The 23,253-nt window shown below is 39.2% G+C and overlaps 1 protein-coding gene across 1 annotated transcript in view; it reads right to left on the reverse strand.

The window, feature by feature from the left end:
* MICU2 (mitochondrial calcium uptake 2) overlaps positions 1-16,161 on the reverse strand; it is a 178,873-nt gene extending 162,712 nt beyond the window's left edge. Inside the window, exon 1 of the mRNA XM_002928927.4 lies at positions 15,890-16,161. Within this exon, the coding sequence (XP_002928973.1) occupies positions 15,890-16,099 (210 nt within the window). The 5' untranslated portion in view covers positions 16,100-16,161. The remainder of the gene's footprint in view (positions 1-15,889) is intronic.
* Positions 16,162-23,253: the final 7,092 nt, after the last annotated feature.

A 23,253-nucleotide genomic window follows, 5' to 3' on the forward strand; every position in this document is an offset into this window, starting at 1 on the left:
CAACTTTTTTCATGACACATCTCCAAAGGCAAGAGAAACAAAAGAAAAAATGAACTTGTGGGATTTCATCAAGATAAAAAGCTTCTGCACAGCTAAGGAAACAGTCAAAAGAACTAAGAGGCAGCCCACGGAATGGGAGAAGATATTTGCAAATGACACTACAGATAAAAGACCGGTATCCAAGATCTAGAAAGAACTTCTCAATCTCAATACGTGAGAAACAAATAAACAAATCAAAAAATGGGCAGAAGATATGAACAGACATTTTTCCAATGAAGACATACAAAGCTAACAGACACATGAAAAAATGTTCAAAATCATTAGCCATCAGGGAAATGCAAATCAAAACCACAATGAGATACCACCTTACGCCAGTTAGAATGGGAAAAATTGATAAGGCAGGAAACCACAAATGCTGGAGAGGATGTGGAGAAAGGGGATCCCTCTTACACTGTTGGTGGGAATGCAAGGTGCTACAGCCACTTTGGAAAACAGTGTGGAGGTCCCCTAAAAAGTTAAAAATTGAGCTATCCTATGATCCAGCAATTGCACTACTGGGTATTTACCCCAAAGATACAGACGTAGTGAAGAGAAGGGCCATATGTGCCCCAATATTCATAGCAGCATTGTCCACAATAGCTAAATCGTGGAAGGAGCCAAGATGCCCTTCAACAGAAGAATGGATTAAGAAGATGTGGTCCATATATACAATGAAATATTACTCAGCATCAAAAAGAATGATTTCTCAACATTTGCTGCAACATGGACGGGACTGGAGGAGATAATGCTAAGCGAAGTAAGTCAAGCTGAGAAAGACAATTATCATATGGTTTCACTCATTTATGGAACATAAGAAGTAGGAAGATTTGTAGGAGAAGAAAGGGAAGAAGAAAGGGGGGGGTAAACAGAAGGGGGAATGAACCATGACAAACTATGGACTCTGGGAAACAAACAGAGGCCTTCAGAGGGGAGGGCGGTGGGGGAACAGGATAGGGTGGTGATGGGTATTAAGGAGGGCACGTATTGCATGGCGCACTGGATGTTATACGCAAGCAATGAATCACGGAACTTTACATCAAAAACTAGGAATGCACTGTATGGTGACTAACATAGTATAATAAAAAATATTATTAAAAAAATAAACACAGCTTTAGTTGGGTACTCTATCTATTCATTCATTTTTTCATTCACTTACTCACTTATTCATTCAAAAACTAAATACCTACCATGAGCCAGGCACTGCTACATTCCCAGGACTTCTTTTTATAACTGGAAGTTTGTGCCTTTTAACCATCTTCACCCATGTCAGCCACCTTATAGTATGATATTAATAACTAAATGTGGGCTTAAGGTGAATGGAATTTCAGTGAGTTCTGGATCTTAAATTTTTTTTTTTTTTTATAGATTCAAAGAAGCCAGACTTAGAAGTGCATTGTTGGAAGCATTTTGTTTTCTCCCAACATGGAGGCACCTAAATCAAATGTATTAAGTAACATCAAATTTGACATTTATAATAAATTTATATGACAGTATTAACTATAGAAATAATTATATAAAAATTAATGTAAACATATCAACAAAACTTTATGATGTGAGGCAGTGAATGAGACATGATGGTGCCATGATTTTTTCCTCAAGGAAAAAAAGCCTCAAATCTAAATTCTAGGTAGGCTATAAAAATAAGTGAAAAAAGAAGACTGAAGACCTTTAAGGCAGTCTTGATACCTATTTGGGAAGACCCCTTAATACTATTTGTCAATCCTCAAATTATGTTAGTCTACCATGATTTGATCACAGTGACAAAATAGCATCTTTTTCTGACCACTCTTAGCCTGTTCTGCCTTTCTTTTTCCTGCCCCAAGCATCACTTTCTGATCTTGGGGAAACTGTTTTTCTTGTTTCTTTGAGAGGTATTTCTATGCTGATGATTTCTCTTCTTCTAAAGACTAAGTAAGGTTTTGTCAAACAATGCATATATCTCAATTTAATTGATAAAAACATGGACAAATTCTCATAGTAGCAGACAATGTCAACTAGGTCATTATTGCCACCTGGCCAAAAGGGATTGTAAAACACCACTGACTCTAAGACATCTTGATTTTAGATATGTTAAAATGTTAAAAAAAAGAAAAGTACCCTAGAAGGAGCGAAATATAAGTATGGGAGTGCTGTGATACTCCATCTAATTAATTCCACTTTAATAAGGATTTTTAAAGTTATTTGATATTTTAACAAATTAAAACGATATGGGTTAGAATATAAAAAAAAGTTTCTGAGCTTAAAGGCTAAGAATGTTGCTAGAGAAACCAGATATTAGACTTGCTCAGAAGAAAATGTAAATGCTAACTGATGACACAAAGAAAATATTATGAAAAGTTTAAGAAAGGAGATATTAATGTAGGCTTCAAGGAGATCATCTCCATGGATAGAATTAGGATGGTCAGAAGGACGGAATGCCTACTGATCAGCAGGAACTGATAAAACATAAACTGATAATTATCATGGATGTCAAAATGAAAAAATTAAAGGCATGAAAAACCAGGCTGTTCTGAGAACATTAAAAGTTTCTATGAGCTAATGCTGTTTTGTAATCCAAGTTGCTAAATGATTAATATTGCTAGAGTCTACCTTAAACCCATTAAAAATGCTCAATCATAAATCTAAGGTGAGGCAGGATTAAAAGGCAAAATATCAATTTAGAAATATAGGTCAAGAAGGTCATTAAATGGGATCTAAAGACAAAATCACATCAACACACACACATTACTTCTAAGATATGTTCATGTGTGAGGCATTTTATCATGTCTGCAAGATATTTATATGAATAAATCTTAAAGGTGTTTTTTCCTCTAATTTCTTTTTACTTAAAAGCAAGCAAATTAAGACATCAAGAGAAAGGAAAATACTTTTATGAAATGTCAATAAAGATTAGATGAGAAATCATTCAAATCAGACTTGACAACTAAGTCATAGTGAAAATTACACAAGAAAGCAATTTTATTTACTCAGAAAATAACACATTACCTCAATTTACATAACTTCCTCCCCTTAGAAGATCAAGGTGATTCTCCCACACATCAAGCCACATTTTTCATAAATCTTGAAATTATAAATTTCTTATAGTATGGTTTTAAAATGTGTATTTTCTGAAACGCAATAATTTTTGGTCACCACAAGACCAGTTTTCATACTGGTAATTCACTAAATTTTCTCATTGAAAATAAAAGGTTTACTGGAAAATTCAAAGGCATTATAATACCTCATGTGTGCTGAACTCTAAAAAGATGACTTGTGTAAAAATCTAAGATTGTTTTCAAGTTGTAGTAGCAGAGTCCTAATTTTTACATATACAACAGATATAAAAGGGATTTCTCAAAGGCTGACCATTTGATTTTCTTCTGGATCTTGAGAAGTCTCTCTGATGAAACACAGCTGGAAATCAATGCATTTAGACCCATACCAAATATTAACTGCATTCATTTCCTAGGGCTCCTGTAACAAAGTACCACAAACTGAGTGGTTTAAATAACAAATTTATTGTCTCACAGCTCTGGAGGTCCAAAGTCTGAGACTGAAGTGCCCACAAAGGCATGCTCCCTCTCAAGGCATGAGAGAAGAATCTATTGTAGGCCCTCTTCCAAGTTTCTGGCAGTTCTCCAGCTTGTGGCAGCATAAGTCCAGTCTTCACATGGTGTTCTCCTTTTGTGTGCATTTAAATTTCCCTTTTTATAAGGACACCAGTCATCCTGTATCAGGGGTCCAACCTACTCCAATATGATTCCTCCTTAATTTTAACTAATTAAATCTGCAATGATCCTATTTCCAAATAAGGTCACAGTCTGACGCAGCAGAGGTCAGGACTTCACATACAAATTTTGGGGGAACACAACTCAACACAGGAGTCCACCCTCTGGCCCCCCCCCAAATTCATCTGCTTTCACATGTAAAATGTACTCATCCTGTCCCCAAATCCCAAAGTCCTAATCATCCCAGCAGCAACTTTAAGTCCAACATCTCATCTAAATACCATCAAGGAAGTCCCAAATCTCAACATGTAAATTCTCGTAATCACTTCTGGGTAAGATTCAGAGTATGACTTATCCTGGGGTGAAAGTCTACTCCTATAAACCTATGAAACTAGACAAGTTACCTGTTTTCAAAATACAATGATGGAACATGTACACGATAGACCTTCCCGTTTCAAAAGACAGAAACTGGAAGAAAAAAGGGGGTCATGAGTCCCAAGCATGTCTGAAATTTAGGGCAAATAAGATTTTACGGTTTGAGAATAATCCTATGTGGCTGGGTGCTTTGTGCTCCTAATGTTAATCTCTCTCTCTCTCTCTCTCTCTTTTTCTTTAAAGGATTTAATTAATTTATTTGAGAAAGAGAGCGTGCGTGCATGAGGGGATGGAGGTAGCGGGCAGAGAGGGACGGAGAGAAATTCTTAAGCAGACTCCCTGCGATCATGACCCGAGACAAAATCAAGAGTCGGATGCTTAAGCAACAAAGCCACCCAGGCACCACTCCTAAAGTTATTCTCTCTTTTCTGGAAAGATAACATGTTTGTGGCTAGATAGCTCTACCAGCCCATTTTTTGCCTGTAGAACCCAAGAAGTCCTTCCTTCATTTCATCCCTTCTCTATCCCCCTTAGGTCTAACTCTAGCAGCTTTTTTGCTGAGATGGTTGACTGGATTCAGGAGTCACACTCCTAATCTCTCTAGCAAACGGCTGTCTAGCCACACCCTTAATTTTCTCTGCAGAGCATCCTTCTCATTTTTTTTTACAACACAGACAGGCTAATAATTTTCCAAATCTTGAAGTTCTGGTTCTTTTGTGTAATAATTCCTTCTTTAATTTCTCTCTCTCCTCTCAAATTTTACTTTGTACAACAAGGAGAAACTGAATCATGACTTCAACACTTTGCTTAGAAATCTGCTCAACTAAATATCCAATTTCATCACTCACAAGCTACATCTCCCCCAAAATAGTAGAGCACAATTTACCAAGTGCCCTGCCACTTTATCACAAGAACTGCCTTTCCTCCAGTTTCCATTACCGTGTTCCTCCTTTCGTCTGAGACCTCACCAGAAGCACCTGTAAATTTCATATTTGTATCTATAGTCTCTTCAAGGCAATCTAGACCATTTCTATCATGTGCCTCAACTCTTCCCATCTCTATCCATTAACCAATTCCAAAGCTACTTCCACAGCTTTATCCAATTCCCAATACCAAAATCTGTTATTAGTCAGGGTTCTCTAGAGAAATGGGACGAATAAGATATTCCTATAACTGATATGTATAAAGGGAGAAAGAGAGACAGAGGGAGGAAGAGATTTATTTTTAGGAATTGGCTCACGGGGGGGCGCCTGGGTGGCTCAGTCGTTAAGCGTCTGCCTTGGGCTCAAGGCGTGGTCCCGGCGTTCTGGGATCGAGCCCCACATCAGGCTTCTCCGCTGGGAGCCTGCTTCTTCCTCTCTCACTCCCCTGCTTGTGTTCACTCTCTCGCTGGCTGTCTCTCTCTGCCAAATAAATAAATAAAATCTTAAAAAAAAAAAAAAAGGAATTGGCTCATGGGATTGAGGGGGACAGCAAATCCAACACCTGTGGGGCAGGCTGGAACTTCTGGTAAAACACCTACATTCAGACAATGTTTCTATGTTGCCTCTAGAGACCAAACTCTTTCTTCCACAGGAAACCTCAGCTTTGCTCTTAAGGCTGTCCACTGATTGAATTACACCCATCCACACTATGGAGAGTAATCTACTTTACTGAAGTCTACTGATTTAAATGTTAATCACATCTCTCCTGCCAGGGTGGCTCAGTCGTGAAGCTTGATCTCAACACAGGTCTTGATCTCAGGGTCCTGAGTTCAAACCCCGAGTTGGGCTCCACGCCCAGTGTGGAGCCTACTTAAAAAAAATGTTAATCACATCTAAAGAAAACCTTCACAGTACTATCTAGACTGTTTAATCAAACAACTGGGTACCACAGCCTCGCCAAGTTAACACATAAGATTAATGATCACACTGACCTCACTAATTTTCCTGTCATCATTAACATTATCTGTCTCAATAATATAAAAATGACAATTTTAGCAATGTTTATAACCTTCTTTTTAATTTTTTCCCAACAATGAAAATATTCGAAACCTCAATTATTGTACCATAATATCAGGAATTTTATAAAAAGCAATAATAATTAATTCCATGAGACATCTCTGATGGAGGAGGGTGTATCTTGCAACCATGGAAATGTACATCCAACAAACATTTAATGAATACCTTCTAAGTTTAGCACTAGAGAGACAATACGAAAGAAAAGCTCATTTTGTTGAGTTCTTTTATTCCTCAAAAACAAATAACTGAAGAAACACAAAGGACAAGGGAACTAAAGTGCCCACATACCCTTGGCACTGCATATAATGCCAATAAGAAATCCAGTCAGTACCCTTTGTAACAAGTGGTCAACTGGAGTTTTTCCTGTGGAAATCTGAGTCAAACACTCCTGAACTCAGTACGAGTCATCAACTGTCTCAGCTCCTCATCTACCCTCTTTTGTCCTGCTTTGTGATACTGGAAATGAACCCTCTGCAGACTTCTCTCCTTTGTCAGCTAGAACAATTTTAGCCTCTGTCAATAGAGGGCACTGGAGTACACTGCCAAGAAACCAGGTGGGAAGGCACTTCCGCCTTTTTCATTCAGAGCTGGAGCCAGGCAGCCCTCACAGACCAGCCAGCTTCCAAACAGCTCTACAGAGCAGGTTCCAACACACCAGGTCACCTCTTAGGAGCAGCTCCGCGTGCTATTTCCGCAGCAGCTCTGGCCATGCCCTCAGGCCACATTCTCCCATTCAGTGGGTTGATTCTATAGATCAGTTCCAGCCCCTCCACACCTACTAGCAATGACAAGCTTCTCCCAAAGACTAGCTCTGGCCTGTACCATCTGGTCAGAGCTACCAACAGTGGACTTTTATTTCTGTGGCAACCATGCCCTCTTCAAAAAGGCTAAATCTCTGGTTCGGGGTTGGAGGAGCTTTCCCAAGTCCTTAGTTCCTTCACTATCTATTCTCCTTTCGGTTACAGGTACTGGCTACTTTTTGGCACCTGCTACTTCTGGACCCCTTGAAGTCCTTTATTCCTTTAGAAGTCAACCACCTTTACTAGCTAATTCTTTATATTAAACTTTCCCATTCAAATTTCTGTTTTAAGTTTCTGTCTCCTGACTGGACCCTGACAGGGATAAATCCTACCTTTCATTTCATAATACATAACTGTTCAAAACCATTCCAGGAATTAATATTCTTAAAATGTCCACACTGCCCAAGTGATTTAAAGATTCAAGGCAGGCATTCCCCTTCAAAATCCCAATGGCATTCTTTACGGAAATAGAAAAAAAAAATCCTAAAACTCATACGGAACTACAAAGATCCCGAAAAGTTAATGCAATCTTGAGCGAGAAGAACAAACCTGGAGGCATCACACTTCCTGATTTCAAAATACACAAAGCACAGTAATCAAAAAAGTGTGGTACTTGCATAAAAACAGACATATGGAACAGAATAGAGCCCAGAAATAGGACCAGGCAATGGGGAAAGGATAGTCTCTTCAACAAATGGTATAAAGAAAATTGGATATCCATATGTAGAAAAATGAAATTGGATCCTTATCTCACACCACATATGAAAATTAACTAAAGTTGATTAAAGACTTAAATGTTAGAGCCAAAACAGTAGACCTACTGGAGGAAAACGCTGGGGAAAAGCTTCTTGACAGTGATCTGGATGATGATTTTGAGTATGTGACCAAAATCACAAGCAACAAAGCAAAAATTGTCAAGCGGGACTGCATCAAACTTTTAAAAAAAGCTTATGCAGAGCAAAGGAAACCACAGAGTGAAAAGCAACCTACAGAATGGGAGAAAATATTTGCAAACCATACATCTGATAAGGCCTTAATATCCAAAATATATAAGGAACTCAAACAACTAAATGGCCATAGAAATAAAATAACCAGATTATAAAATGGGCAAAGGACCTGAATAGACATTTTTGAAAAGAAGACATACGAAAGACCAATAGGTATATGAAAAGGTGCTCAACATCACTAATCATCAGGAATATGCAAATCAAAATCACAATGAGATATCACCTCATACCTGTCAGGTTAACAATTATCAAAAAGACAAAAGATAACAAATGCTGGAGAGGATGTGAAGAAAAGAAAATCCTTCTATACTGTTGGCTGGGAATGTAAACTGGTATAGCCACTAGGAAAAACAGTACAGAGGTTCCTCAGAAAATTAAAAATAGAAGTACCATGATCCAGCAATACTACTTCTGGGTATACATTTGAAGGAAATGAAATCAGTATTGCAGAAAGATATCTGCACTCCCACATTCACTGCAACATTATTTACAATAGCCAACGGTCCATCAGCTGCTGAATGGAAAAGATGTGGTGTGCATGTGCACACATACAGACACACGTGCAAGTATTATTCAGCCTTGAAAAGGGAAATCTTGCCATTTGCAACAATACGGATGAACATGGAGGGCATTATGCTAAGTGAAATAAGCCAGATACAGAAAGACAAATGCTACACGATCTTACTTATCTGTGAAATCTAAAACAGTTGAACTAACAGAAGAACAGAGCAGAATGGTGGTTGCTCGAGGTTGGAGGAAATGGGAAGATGTTGGTCAAAGGATAAAATAAAATACAGCATGGTGACTACAGTTAACAATGCTGTTATTATATACCAGAAATTTGTTAAGAGGGTAAATCTTTAAGTGTTCTGACCACACACATACATACACGCACTCAAGGATAACTAGGTGAGGTAATAGATATAAATTAACTTGATATGATGCTCATCTCCCAATGTCTGAGAAAAATCAAGCTGTACACTTAAAAATTTTTTTAATATATTTTTAAATATTTTCAAAAGATTTATTTTAGAGAGAGAGCACATGTGCATGGTGGGGGGGAGGAGAAAAGGGAGAGGGAAAAAGAATCTTAAGCAGATTCCCTGCTGAGCGTGGAACCTGAGGCTCAATCCCAGGACCCTGAGATCATGACCTGAACTGAAATCAAGAATCGGACACTTAACCAACTGAGCTACCCAGGTACCCCTCAAGTTGTACACTTTAAATATGAATTTTTATGTCAATTATATCTCAATAAAGCTGAAAGATAAACAAAACATCCTTTTGGGAGTGCTGCTAAAAATGCGGGAATAGGAAGAGCTTGTATTTTCCTTGCCTTCTCTCTTGGGTATCACTTTCATCCTCTGCTTAAACCACAAGAACTTTGTGTAACTGTCCAAGCATCTGCAAATACACTAGACTTTTACTAAAGACTGGATAGGCGATGGGAAGATCAAAAAGTTACAGAGATTCCAGTCTTTTCAATTCTGTCCTTCCCTCTCCCTTTCACTTCTATGCCCAGATTTTCTTATGTGCTCCAAATTCTTCTGCCTCCATTATGCAAAGCAGCCTTCCTTCACCCCTCAAGCCTAAGCCAGCCACATTCAAGCTCTTAGGGGGCTTACTCTCTACCAGAAACACTAAGTAGGTAAACCAAAACCACTTTCTCCCTAAGAAGATTTTTTTTTCTTTTTTCTTTTTTTAAAAAAAGATTTTATTTATTTATTTGACAGAGACAGAGATAGAGAGAGAAGGAACACAAGCAGGGGGAGTGGGAGAGGGAGAAGTAGGTTTCCCGCTGAGCAAGGAGCCCAATATGGTGCTCAATCCCAGGACCCGGGGATCATGACCTGAGCTGAAGGCAGACACTTAATGACTGAGCCACCCAGGCGCCCCCCTAAGATGAATTTTAACCAATTGTTAAGGTATAGCTCTTGTTATATTTACATCTTCAGTCAGTGTAATAAATATTTTATATACAGTGTATACTATACATTTAACTATATCAAAATATAATATCAGAATATCATTATGACATCACTATATCAAAATATGGTTTTTATTTTTATGGTTAGTTTTCACCATGTCAGGATTATTTCCAAATTTAAAACCAATTTAATTGGCTTGAGGTTTACAAGGTGAAGCACCTCAGTAACTGGAATGAAAATGCAATTAACTTTATTTAAATTCTGAAATTAATTTTGATATTTTAAAATGATAGCAGAGGACAAAAGCTTGCTATATGAAGACAAATATAAATGCTAATAATGTGAATTAAAAATGAAATCTCATAGACATTAGTAGGTGAAATGGACCCATCTTTACATTTTTGAAAGATATACCTATTATTGTTACATTATAAATTCCATCAATTTATTAACCCATTCAATAAATATTTACCACACCTACTATGCACAGGACTCTTTTCCAGGCCCTAGGGATATAGCAGAAAAAAGCAAGGTTTCCTATTTACTTACATTTCCTACTGGGAATATGGGATGACATAACTTTATGATTTGAAGTGTGTAATTGAGTATATATAGGACATTTAGTAACTTAGCTGATTCTAACCATTTTTGGATACTGCATGTCTAATATTTCTACAGTTGCCAATCAAACAAAAGTTAGACAAGGTCATTTTGTTATATAGTGCAGTTCATTCATCTGCTCTTTGAAAAAACATTATGTGCCATCACATGACCATACATATACAGAGATGAAAAAGACCAAGAGACCATTCTAGTGGGAGAAAACAAAATAAACAAATAAGGGAGCCTGGGTGGCTCAGTTGTTAAGCGTCTGCCTTCGGCTCAGGTCATGATCCCAGGGTCCTGGGATCGAGCCCCACATCGGGCTCCCTGCTCAGCGGGAAGTCTGCTTCTCCCTCTTCCATTCCCCCTGCTTGTGTTCCCTCTCTCGCTGTGTCTTTCTGCCAAATAAATAAAATCTTAAAAAAAATAAAAAAATAAAAAGATAAAATAATTTCAGAGAGTAGTAAGTTCTATGACAGAAATGCTTCTTTCATAGAAGATTAAATAGATTTCAAAGATTTATAAATACATACAAATAAATCTATCTAAGGAAATCTAATACCTATGAAACTATGTGATAAGATATTTGAATTTATTTAGAATAAACATTTATACAATTTTACAGACTAGGATATACAAAATTAATTTCACTTTTTTAAAAAGATTTTTTTATTCATTTTAGAGAGAGAGCATGTGCACGTGAGCATGTGTGGGGCGGGGGGGTGGTGGTAGAGGGGCAGGGAGAGAATCTCAAGTAGACTCCCCACTGAGTGTGGAGCCCAATGAGGGGTTCAAGCTCAGGACCCTGAGATCTACTTGAGCCAAAATCAAGAGTCGGATGCTCAACCAAATGAGCCACCAGGAGTCCTAATAATTTCACTTTTTAAACATAATTCTTTTTTTTTCTTTTTTAAAGAATATAGAATTTTTTTTTAAAGATTTTATTTATTTATTTATTTGACAGAGAGAGACAGCCAGCGAGAGAGGGAACACAGGCAGGGGGAGTGGGAGAGAAAGAAGCAGGCTCCCAGCAGAGGAGCCCAACGTGGGGCTCAAACCCAGGACTCTGTCTGGGGTCATGCCCTGAGCCGAAGGCAGACGCTTAACAACTGAGCCACCCAGGTGCCCCTAAATATAATTCTTAAACAAATTTTTCGTTAAAAACAAACCAAAAAAACCCTATTATGAAGTCTGGGAAACATATAGTATACAATATTACATAAATACTTTGAAAATTAAGATAAGGTAAAAAATACAACCATTTAGAGAATAAATGAAATATTGATACAATTAACGAATGAATAAAACAAATAAAATACTGTTACTGTTCTGTCAACTGTGAAGTATACTGCATTTTATTTTGGCTTTATAGCTTTTTCTTTACTGTTTTTTTTTCTTCCAGTTTCAGGCTTTATTATTACAATGATTTATAATGCCCATGGTTCAAAAAAGCTTTATAGTTAGTTTGATCTAACATGGCACTGAAGATTTACTTAGTGATAAGGAAATTTGTTTGTTTTCATCAGTTGTAATTTATCAATATATTTATTTCTAGCTTGTGAAAACAAAACACAGTAACAGCTATAAAACTTTTGTTACTGAAATACCTGCAGGAAGAAAATAATTTTGCCATTCCAACTCTAAAACTCTCTAGCTCCTAACTGCTTTCGCCATTGAAATAGCCTTATGTTTTCAAACATATCATTTTTTTTAAAAGATTTTATTTGAGAGAGGGGGAGAGAGAGAGAGAGTGTGAGCATACTAGTGGGGGAGGGGCAGAAGGAGAGGGAGAAACAGACCAAAGCTGAGCAGGGAGCCCAACACCGGAGAGGCTCCACTTGAGCCCAAGGCAGATGCTTAAGGGACTGAGCCACCCAGGTGCCCCTAAATCACTGTTTATGAACAATGCAGCTACCCTTTTATGGAAGAATGGTTTGAAATAATATAATACTTTTGTCTTTCACCTTCCATCATTTCTTCTCTGATTTTACTATGCCAGAATCAATTAAAATAATATCGTAAAGGGAGTAATAGTAAAATCTTAGAACAGTTTTCAAATATTAAGTGTTTCAGAAGAAGCAGTTTATAAAAAGTAACTAATATGCTCATGCTCTCCAAAGCAAGTTCTCTAAGGGTCTGTAGGATAAAATGTTTTGTGGCCCAGTTAAAATCACTACGTATTTTTAAAAACACTATAATTATATTTTATATAACATCTGCAACTCAGATTCTTTGCAAACTTATCTTCTAAATGTCTTTCAAATTTATCCACTAATTTAGCCATCATCATCTCTCTTTGGAATTGTTAGAACAGCCCCCTCATCCAGTTTTTGATTCATTCTCTTCACTGAAATCTCATACTCTTTCCAAAGGTCAAAGCCAAATTTGTGATATAGAAATATATGTAATTCTTTTCGCATTAAATAACATTACACAGTGGCAGGCTGAATAAATACTCTGATTTCAAAGAAGTGATACTTTGAGATATCTGTAACAATTATAATAGGAAAATATCTAAAATTTCTGTTGACAACAAAGTCAGCTGCTGTTATTACTATTACAGCTTGTTGCCTAAATTTGTAACTGAAGAAAATGGTAAGTTATAGGTTAATAAAAAAGAAAATAATCTTTTTCTTTTTAAGTTCATAGACTCCCTGAATTCTATGTCTGGATCTTTTGGGGCACAGGAGGGTTAAGAACCCCTACAATGTCCCTCTTAACCTCAAGATAAAAATTTCTGTCATTTGGCTTATGGGGCACTTCTTGATGATTCTTTGCCCCCACTCATCCCCAGCTTTGAACCTCATCTTTTGCAGCTCACACTCTACTGAGTCAAACTCTTATCTTCAAACTCTGCAATATACCCTTTGCTTATAATATTCTTCCCATTTGCTTTGCCCAGAAAACTCCCCATCATCCTCAGGTGTCCGTTTACCTATCATTATTTCAGGAAACCAAGACTGTTAGGTGCTCTTCCATTGTGTTCCCATAGCACCCAGAACTGATCCCTACCACAGCATTTACAACCTGTATTAAAAGTGCCCCCCCATTAAACCATAAGCATTTGAACTGTATTTTGAATCCCCACTCCTTGCACACTGCCTGGCAGAGAGGAGGCACTTCAATAATTGTGGAGGGAAGGAAAGAAGGGAAACTCCAATTTATTGGCTGTTTCATGACCTTGATTTCTACCCTTAGTTTCTGATTGACTCTCACAAATGCAAGCTGTTGGTCACAATGGGAACCATGAAAGTGTAGGATTCAATGAACATAAATTCCCTATTTTTACTGGAAAACTCACCTGGTGTGATGATTGAAAATGAAGGTCGCTATTACTATTATTAAAAATCCATATCAGAAAGATTCTACCACCTTGCAATACTAAATAAAAGAACTATACTAACATATAAAACTGTATCAAGAGATGGTAGGTATCTATCAGTGATTCTCAACTATGCACACATGACTCCAAAGTAGTGGTTGTGATAGAGGGATTAACAGGCCTCCTTTTAGGGAAGTCTTACCAGAATCACCAAGGTGGAGGGAGAGTTTTCAAACTACATGCCCCTCAACGCTTGCTGTATTGAGCCACTGTTGCTGAAGGAATGCATTGTCCAATCTTCAAGTCTACTATGGTGGTAGAAGGATGAGAACCACTGTTCTAAACTGGTCCAACAGCAGATCAAGCAAATGCTGTGTTGAAAGACTTCGTTAAAAAATGGTAATAAAACGGGGGGCGCCTCGGTAGCTCAGTCAGTTAAGCTACTGACTCTTGGTTTCACCTCAGGTCCTGACCTCAGGGTAGTGAGACTGAGCTGGGAGTCGGGCTCCTCCCTGGGTGTGGAGCCTGGTAAGATTCTTTCTCTCCCCTCCACCCAGCTCCCGCATGCTTCCTCTCTCAAACAAACAAAAAACAAAAAACCACCACCACCAAAAAACCAATGGATAATAAAATGGTTTCTGTATTACTTCAGCTAGGCTGAAAGTGCTACAGGTTGGGGGAGGGGAGAGAGCTGGGGAGAATTCAAAATACACTGGTGTAAAGTTTTTAGTGTCACGTCAGGAATTTAAAACACAAGTAGGCTAGAAGTGGGCCAGAAAAAAACCAATGAAACAGATAACTGAAATCAGAATCTACAAATTGCTGAGGGGATAAAATTGAAGTCATGTTCTGGGTGAATCACTTTGATTGGAAGGTGTATATGAGTAGTGACAGGTTAGAGTGTTACTACAAAGGGCTTTGAATGACAAAATCTTTAAATGAGGATTTTATCCTGGGCCAAATGAGGCACTAATGCTTTCTAATGAAGGGTACATTATGTGATATACTTGGGATGATTAACCTAAGGGTCCTAAACAGGATGAATTAAGAGGCTGAGAAAAGAGAGAAACCAATGATGAATAATAAATTGAATCCTTCAGAACAAAAATGCTATAAAATACCACAAGACAGATCCTTTCAGCTATGATCAGAAATGTTAAGAGGATGAGAGTTTTTGCATGTATTATCTATGTGGCATCTTAATTTAATACAAGTATATGTATCTTTGTCAATGCTTAACTTTAATTCACAAGGCCTGATTTCCTCTCCTTCATTCTATCTGATTGTTCCTTGGGTTTTTCATTAGAAAGGTATAATGTAAACCTAACAAACAGAAGGAATACTGTTTTTAATTTTCAAAACAATGGACACACTAAAACTTCTTAAAATTAGAAGTCCATAAAATACCTAAAAAGTAGTACTTTTTCAAATTTGCTAATACTTTACGTGGCAATTTTATATCTAAGTAGGGAACTTTTACCTTTAATACATGGAAGTTTTAAAAGAAACGTGTTTTGCTTAGTGCTCATAGTCCACTGAAGCATTAAGGTTTATAATCATGTAATAATGTTCCTTACAGTTGATCATAAAATCTGGAAATTATCACCCAGCTAATTCTTATGATTGACATTTTTATGATTAAAAAAGTCATCTATTAAGACAACTTCATCATACTATATACAAAGAACCAGTCGTAAAGGCTTTAGTTTATAAAGGTTAACAAAGATACGTCCGGGTGGGGAAACTGGACACAGGGAGGGACAGGGGTCACCGTATAGAGAGAAATCTGCAAATTAAGAGTGTTGAAATAAGGCACGCCCATACTCATCGCAACGATTTGTTGTCGTGGGTTTCGCGTGCTCGGCTTTCGCGGGATTCTCCCAGGGGAGGCTCCATCTCCTGCACTGGCCTCGAACGCCCTCGGGGAGCGCGGTGGGGCGCCGAATCAAAGAGGGAGCACTTACCACCTGTCGAGGGTCTTCCGCAGCGGTGCCCCTACCTGGACTCGGGAAGAGGAGCTGGGGCCGCCAGCTCCACACCCTCACTCTCCACCACCGGGAGTCTGAGAGCGGAGGAGCTTAGGCTGGCGAAAAGGACAGGTCCCGTACCTGTGCTAAGACGGTGAGGCTGCCCTCGGGTGCCATGACATTCATGCGGCCATGGTACCATGCCACTCCTGTGCCTGCCAGGGCCACGCCGGCCACTGCCGCGGTCAAGGGGCCGGGGCGGGGTAAAGCTCGCCTGCCGGCAGCGATCCCACGCCGCAGTCTTCCGCCCCAGGCGACCAGCCAAGCACCCCTTGCCGCAGCGGCCGCCATCTTTGCGGAAACGCACCATCACAGACTTCGGCGCCACGGCCTCTTCGCAGGACTCGAGAACTCCCGCGCAGCCGCGGACATCGCGAGATCGGGGCGGCCTCCGCCCGGCCCCTCGAGCTCGCTCTCTGTGGGTGGTTGCACAGGCGAAGCTCGGAGCCTCGGAGGGAGAACTTCTGCAGGGAGGGCCACTGACTGGGAAGCGGCCGGAACAGAACCCAAAGTGGCCTCCCCGGTCGAAGACGAGATAGCTCCCATATTGTGTAGGAAGGTCCTACGTTTTTCGTAAGGAAAGTGTGTCATTCACTAGGGGGAAGCCAGTATTTAGTGGGCGCTGCGGGCTCGAGGGGAAAGCACGAATGGGTGGGCGAGGCACTTCTGACAATAATTGTGATAAATTGTGTAGTTTGCCTTTTTGATGGACATGATCTTAAGAGTGGAATCCCATCCCTGAAGAAGTTGGGACGTGGAACTAGAAAAATGAATATTCCTGAAAACTACATTTGCTCTAGATTCCACAAGCCTACACATGTTAAAAATTTCTTAAAAGTATTTCTATCATGTTATTCTGAAGTCTGCAGAAGCTGCAAATACTTTCCCACAGGCCATTTAAAATAACATCAATTAGCTCGCCCCGCTTCTAGTAAACAAACGAACAAAAAATAATGTTTTTAAAAAATGTGTGCGCGCTCTACTTATCTTACTTGAATAGCTAAGCAAACTTTAAATTTATTTTTTATTGTGGTAAAATATACACAACACCACCATCTTATCCATTTTTAAGTATATAGTTCAGTAGTGTTAGGGACATTCATGTTGGGCAACCATCACTACTGTCCATCTCCAGAACTTTTTTCATCTTGCAAAACTGGCAAACTTAAAAAAAAAAGTGTCTTCTCCATCTGTCTTGTTCATCCTTCCTGTTCTTATATTCTTGACTGCTCTTTCATTTTTGCTAAATCATATGCTATCCCAGCTTTCTAACTTTGATGAAGTATTTTCTAATGAACTCCGGAACAAAACCACTCTATTTTAGGCAATCACTGTTTGCTGAATATTGAATTTAACCTCTGTTCTAGTAAAGTATTATCTATTATCCCATCTGGGACCAACTCAGATGCAGCAGAACACTTACCCCGTGTCACTCTTGTCAGTGTTTTCCCTTTTGCAGGCTTAGAGTAGTATCTCAGTCCTGGTTGTTCCATTGGTCATTAAGAAATGATTTAGCTGAGGCACATCCCTTTAGCAGAGTCCTTTGTTTTGCAGCCTCTGATCCTTCATTCTTTGGTCTTTACTTTTCAGAGTACATTTACTTAATAAATTTTGTTCAGCCTCTGAAATGTTCTTAGCCATTAGAATCTTTACTTAGACATGCAGTAACTTACTGCTAAAAATTAGGTGCCAAGATTTTGATCACATAATCACTGCCATGTTGAAGTTTGTAAAACAAACAAAAAACCAAAACCAAAAAACAAGTGCCACACTAAATCTAATTGGACCACTTAATTCTCGGATCATTTTGCCATGATCTGCCCTTAGTTCTTGCTCCCTTTTTCTCAGCCAACTTGTCTAAATCTGCAGTCAGAGCTTCCTCACTTTTCCCACAGCTGCTGAAACCACTTTCGATGTGCCTTTCCAGGCAAGAAGTTAAGTAGATGAGACTCATTGTACACATTTGTGAGCCAGACCACAAGGCTGGAATCCTGTCTGTACTGGGATGATCACTGTGATTTGGGGTAAATTAATCTCTCTGAGTGTTAGTTTTCTCAACTGTAGACAACTCTGTCATAGTTTGGGGTCGGGGGATTAAATGAGATATTCTGTAGAAAGTGACTAGCCAAACGCCTGGCACATTGTAGACTGACCACAGATGTCATTTTACCTTCTTCCAGTTTTGGCTTATTCCCGCCCTCTGATCACAAGTGAGGTTGACCAAGACTTTGCCTTCTGCTTACCTTGTAGTATAGTCTTGATTTTCCAAAACCATAGTTAAAATGGTAGTGTTAGGTATATACATACTGCCTAATTGACACAGTTCCTCTACCCATTTAATGAAACCCCACATCTATTACTTAGTCATGGTTCATATTCCAATTAGAACATTTGGCATATTTAAAAACATTGTATTTATCCCACAGTTTGACATCCTTTTGGGAAGGGCTATCTAATTTTGGCCTGCCACAATGCCCAGCATATATTAGACATTCAACAAATGAATATATGAATAAGTAAAAAAAGTAGATGGCACAAATGAAACTCTGGTGTGCCTATTTCCATTCTTTGAGTATCAAACATACAGAAATATATATGGTTCATTTTTTAAGACAAAAACCTCATTCTAAATTATTTTGCTGAAAATCTTTGAGTGTACTTGGAAACTGTGCTTTGTAATTAGTTTTTTCTTGGCTTTGGTTTTGGTTTTTTTGTTTTGTTTTGTTTTCTTTTTTGTTTTTGTTTTGAATTATGTGCCCAGGCCTGTAGAACTCTCATTAAGATTTAATGTATTCAAACTTTTCTTTTGCAGAGGAAACAAATTCTTATAATAGAACCAATCTCTAGCCAACTAACCATTCTAAGTATGAAATCTTTCCTGGCAGCTGCTGACATTTGTCTAAGTGCATTGACTATATTGGTCTTTTTAGGCTCCAGCTTTATTCATTTCTTCATCATCAGCTGTAGAGAAAAATATACATTCTTGGCTGGGATGTATTTTCAACCATGTAGTTTATAAACCAATCCCGAAATAAGGAACTGCTTCTAAAACTATAAGGTCCGTGCTGTTTTAAATGATAACTGGAGGAAAACAGAATAGCAACACTGATAGTTACAAAATATCATTCTTAATTCACTTTGTGCTCCTTTTCTGTAGGAGGGACATAAGTTACATGAGAGAAAAACTGTTCTCAAGGGATTTCACTTTTACTGGAGGCCAGGCCTGAATTCAAAACAATATAAGATGGCATTTAACTGTTATACAGAGGAGGAGGAGTGTGGTTGGCTAGAGCAGACAGAAGGGCAACTACGGAAGAGAGGAGACGATCTGGAACTTGGAAAATGAGAAAGGTTTGGATAAGTAGGATCCTCAAAGTTTGGAAGAACAGTAGGGTTGAGAGCATGGGAGAAAACTAGATACGGTGTGTGCTTGCATGGCTTGGAGCAGAACTGGTTTAGGTCTGGCCTTGAGTGGCTTCAGGAACACAAGGGGGTCATGCAGTATTTCCACCAATATGTGGAACAACTGTCAGCTCTCTTGACCCTCCACATGTGTTTGTCTTTGGGGTATTTATGCTTCTTTTCTGGTATCCCCACCCACCCAACCTTGATCTCCTCCTTTGCATGTCAGGCACTCTCTACCCAGTGATTGCCTTCTGCCTGTCCAGATTTTTTCCTGGCCTTTCTCACCCATTACCCCTGGACTTCTCTAAATTATTTTCCTTCCTACCTACAACCAAAAGTTCGATTTTCTTGGTGTTGTTGGCCTTGAACAAAAGATATCAACTAACTTTTCTTATTGAAGACATTTACTCTATTGTATGTCCATTTCAAAAGATGAAGTTAACTCAAATGAATCTTTGATCTTAGCATGTTTAGAGAAGATAAATAAAACTTGCTATCCTGATTCTGAAAGATTGCTTACTGTTGCATTACAGAATAACGTGAAGATTGATTATCTCAGGTGGAGAAGAAAAAAATATGGAGGTTCTCAAAAAGTAAAGAGGCTAGACTCAATTCTACAGCAATAGAGCAAGCGGCATACAGATGGACATTACAAAGAACTTTTGCTTAGAATAGACAGAGGTTAAACTATATTTATGGTGGATAATTGTGTAGCGAAGGGTATGAATCACTCTCAGAAGCCCTAGATGAGTCAAAGAATTGCTAATTATGCCTTTTTTGTGCAGTTTGGGGCCATGGGTAAAAATATCTGGGTATCGTGATTGATACCAGCTTGTGCAGAAATAGGTCAAGATTAAATCTTACTGACAGTGAAAAAGCAGTTCTAAGGGTTGTATTTTCAATGTCTTTCAGATCCTCCTCTGCTTCTCATTCCCTTCCCATCATCCCAGTTTACACTCTCATTACTGCATGCTTTGATGATTGCAATCGTCTCTTAACACGTACTGTTGCTTCTAGTCTTTTTCTCCTCTGAAGCATCCCATAGATCTATGTCAGATCAATCTTCCTAAAACATTTCTTTCACCATACTTCCATTAGCTGTGTGATTTAACCTTCCTAAAGCTCTGTCTCCTTGTTGGAAAATGAGGAGTTTGGTTTCAGTTTATTTTTCTAGTTCCAAAATTCTCATTCTATGCCACTCCATAGTGGCCTTTTTTTTTTTAAATTCGGCAAGCCGTATTGAGTGTGAAATATGTCTTACTGCCATAACTATAAAGGTCCGTGCTGCCTTTATAGCCATAACTTAGAGATGCAAAGACAAAGAAGTAACAGCTCCCCCTGTGGTGATTTGTCATGGGCAGGAGTCTCCACACATTGGAGTGTGACCCCTAAGCTTAAAACTTTTCAAAGCGTGTTGCCCCTATTTAAGTATGTTTGTTTCTTAAACCTACAATTTACAACTAAATGATAAAAAACACATAGTAAAATTTTAATGATGATAAAAATTGAATAGTATTTGTAAAATAAAATTTTAATTTTGTTATAAAGGTACAATAAATGTTTTCTCTCTAAAAATGTTAATATCTAGTGAGATCAGTGTGATTAAATTGACTATTAAGTTGAATAATTTTGGTTTAAGTTTTGTGAGATAGAAATACAAAGGTCTGCATTATGTTTGGTTAATTTAGACATTAGTTTTTAATGAATATAAAAACTCAAAAAGATATCTCATAGAAATAATTCAAAGGAAGGGACTGGGTGCATTATTAACTGAAGTAATGAAACCATGATATTTGTGTCTTTTTAAGCTTTTTATTCGGAAAAGTTTAAAAGACATGCAAAATTGGAGAGAATAAAATGTACATCTAACCTGCCTTTAACAGTTACCAGCTCATGACCTATCTTGTTTCGTCTCTAGCTCCCCTGTTTCCCCAACCAGAGTAGGTTGAAGTAATTCTCAAGCTCATACAATTTTATTTAATATTTTAGTATGTATTTAAAAAAAGATGACTTAAAAGACAATCCACATACCTATTTCTTGGTTTTGTATTTCTTAATAGTGTTTGTAATCCAATGTACACACAAAACTTCACTGAGGAAAAAAAGTCACAAAGATTGCATAAGATGCTGGGGACACGAAGGCAATGGGAAGAAGAAGAGCATTACGCAAGCATGTGTGACACCTCCATGTCGTTGAGAGAGTGGCCTATGCTAAAATGAAGTGCACTTGTGGATGGGCGATGGTACAACTTTCGAAGTTGCAAATAAGTTGTTCTCTGAAAACACATTTATGTAACAGATTGTGTCTGTTTGGGAAACTTGATTATTTTCAAGTCAGTTACAGTATCTCCAAAGTTCTGCATATCTTACCAAGAAAGAAAAATAACACTTTTCCTTCCTTTGCCCCCTTTCAACTGTAAACCATCTATTTCCAGCAAATCAAAGATAACGAGTGGAGGAGTTAAGAAACATGGCATATCCAGATGAGCAAGGGGAAGAACGTGGCAGATACTAAAAAACCTGATGAAATGTTCCTTGATCCCAAGGTTTCAGTAGAACTTTTCAAGTCCATGATGTAGATTCATGTGCATCAGGACATCCAGAATATATTAGCCTGTCTTCAACTGTGCAAAAGATGAAGGCATTAAGTTAGCACAAAACTTCACATTTTCACTGTTTCTTAAAAAAACAAAAAAAAAATTAATTTCCTTATGCTTTTCTTTCCCCCAAGAGTAATTCTGTTGGTTTTGTCTTTAGGCCACCAAACCATGTGAACATGTGGTAGCAGCACCAGTAACCCAAGGTGATTTGTGGAGCAGAGGCCAGCAGGGCTGGTGGCTGGTCAGCTGGCAGCAGAATCTGAGTTCCCTTCAGAAGCTTCTTTCTCCAACTGACCGGGTTGCCCTAGTTTGTTTTGTGCTTCGGGGACCATGAAAAAATACTTTGAGATGGTCACTATTCAGTGGCTCTCCCAGAGACGATGATCGTGAGGTGTCGAGTCGAGAAATGTTGGCACTCTGGCAAGAAGGGTGAGGGCAAGGTGTGATAGGGGACCCTCTGATAACTCATAGGGTGGATACCTGTGCACCTTGTACACACGCAGAATGATGGCTGGGATGTTGGTGATCTGCTGCTTGCTTGGCTTGCAGGGAAGTGATGCAGATGGCCTTGAGGGATGAAGGATTCAGTCTGGCGTACTTCCTGGCCACGACCTCAGTGACCTCTCCCAGTTGTGAGGCCTTTTGCAGCAACCTTTGGTGCTTGGGGATTGAAGGTGGGACTTCAGATGAAGAGAAAAGCCTACAAGCCCAGAAGTTGTTGTCCGTGACAAAGATGAGCTGTGCAGAAGCTGGGTGGCTTTTGAAAGCCAGCAGTTCCTGCCGCACAACAGGGGACTTGTTCAGAAGTGGAGCCAGTACAGGCAAATCTGTGAATTCAAGTGCAGAGTGACATCTTGTTTCGGGGTGGGCTTCAGTAGGGGGATTTGGGTTTGTAGACAGTCCAGTGGAGTGATAGGGCTGCTACCAGACTACCTGGGGTGAAGGGGTGACCGCTGGAGATCTGTCTTCAAGGAGCAGCCATATGGCCCATCTGGCCTGTTCCACCTAAGCCCCCAACTGGAGCACTCGGCCCTAGTGGCCAATTTGCAGGTACACTTTGGAGGTCCCCTTGGCCCTTTCAGAAGCTCGAGATGTTTTGCAGGGCTGGGCCGGCTGAGTGGGCTGGGAGGGCTCTTCCCCTCCAGTAGGAAGGCCTGAGGGGAAGCCATGTTTAGAACCAAGAGGTCAAGCGAATGGAAACACCAGGAAACCAGAGTGTGAGCATTGAGCAGGGGCCTGGAAGGTTTGGAGGCCACTGTACCTGCTGCTGGTTTGTGGAGTATTGGTGAGGATGGGAGCTTCCTGCCAGGGGCAGGCAATGCTGTTTCAGCTTCTTCCAGGGCTGTGGCAGGGTTGCTGACCATTGGCTGATCTCCGCTGCTCACACTCAACTGTCCCATGTGGATGAGCTGTGATCCCATGTCCTGGGCGTGGAGTGTG

Source organism: Ailuropoda melanoleuca, chromosome 7 (assembly GCF_002007445.2).
Source record: "Ailuropoda melanoleuca isolate Jingjing chromosome 7, ASM200744v2, whole genome shotgun sequence".
Taxonomy (NCBI): domain Eukaryota; kingdom Metazoa; phylum Chordata; class Mammalia; order Carnivora; family Ursidae; genus Ailuropoda; species Ailuropoda melanoleuca.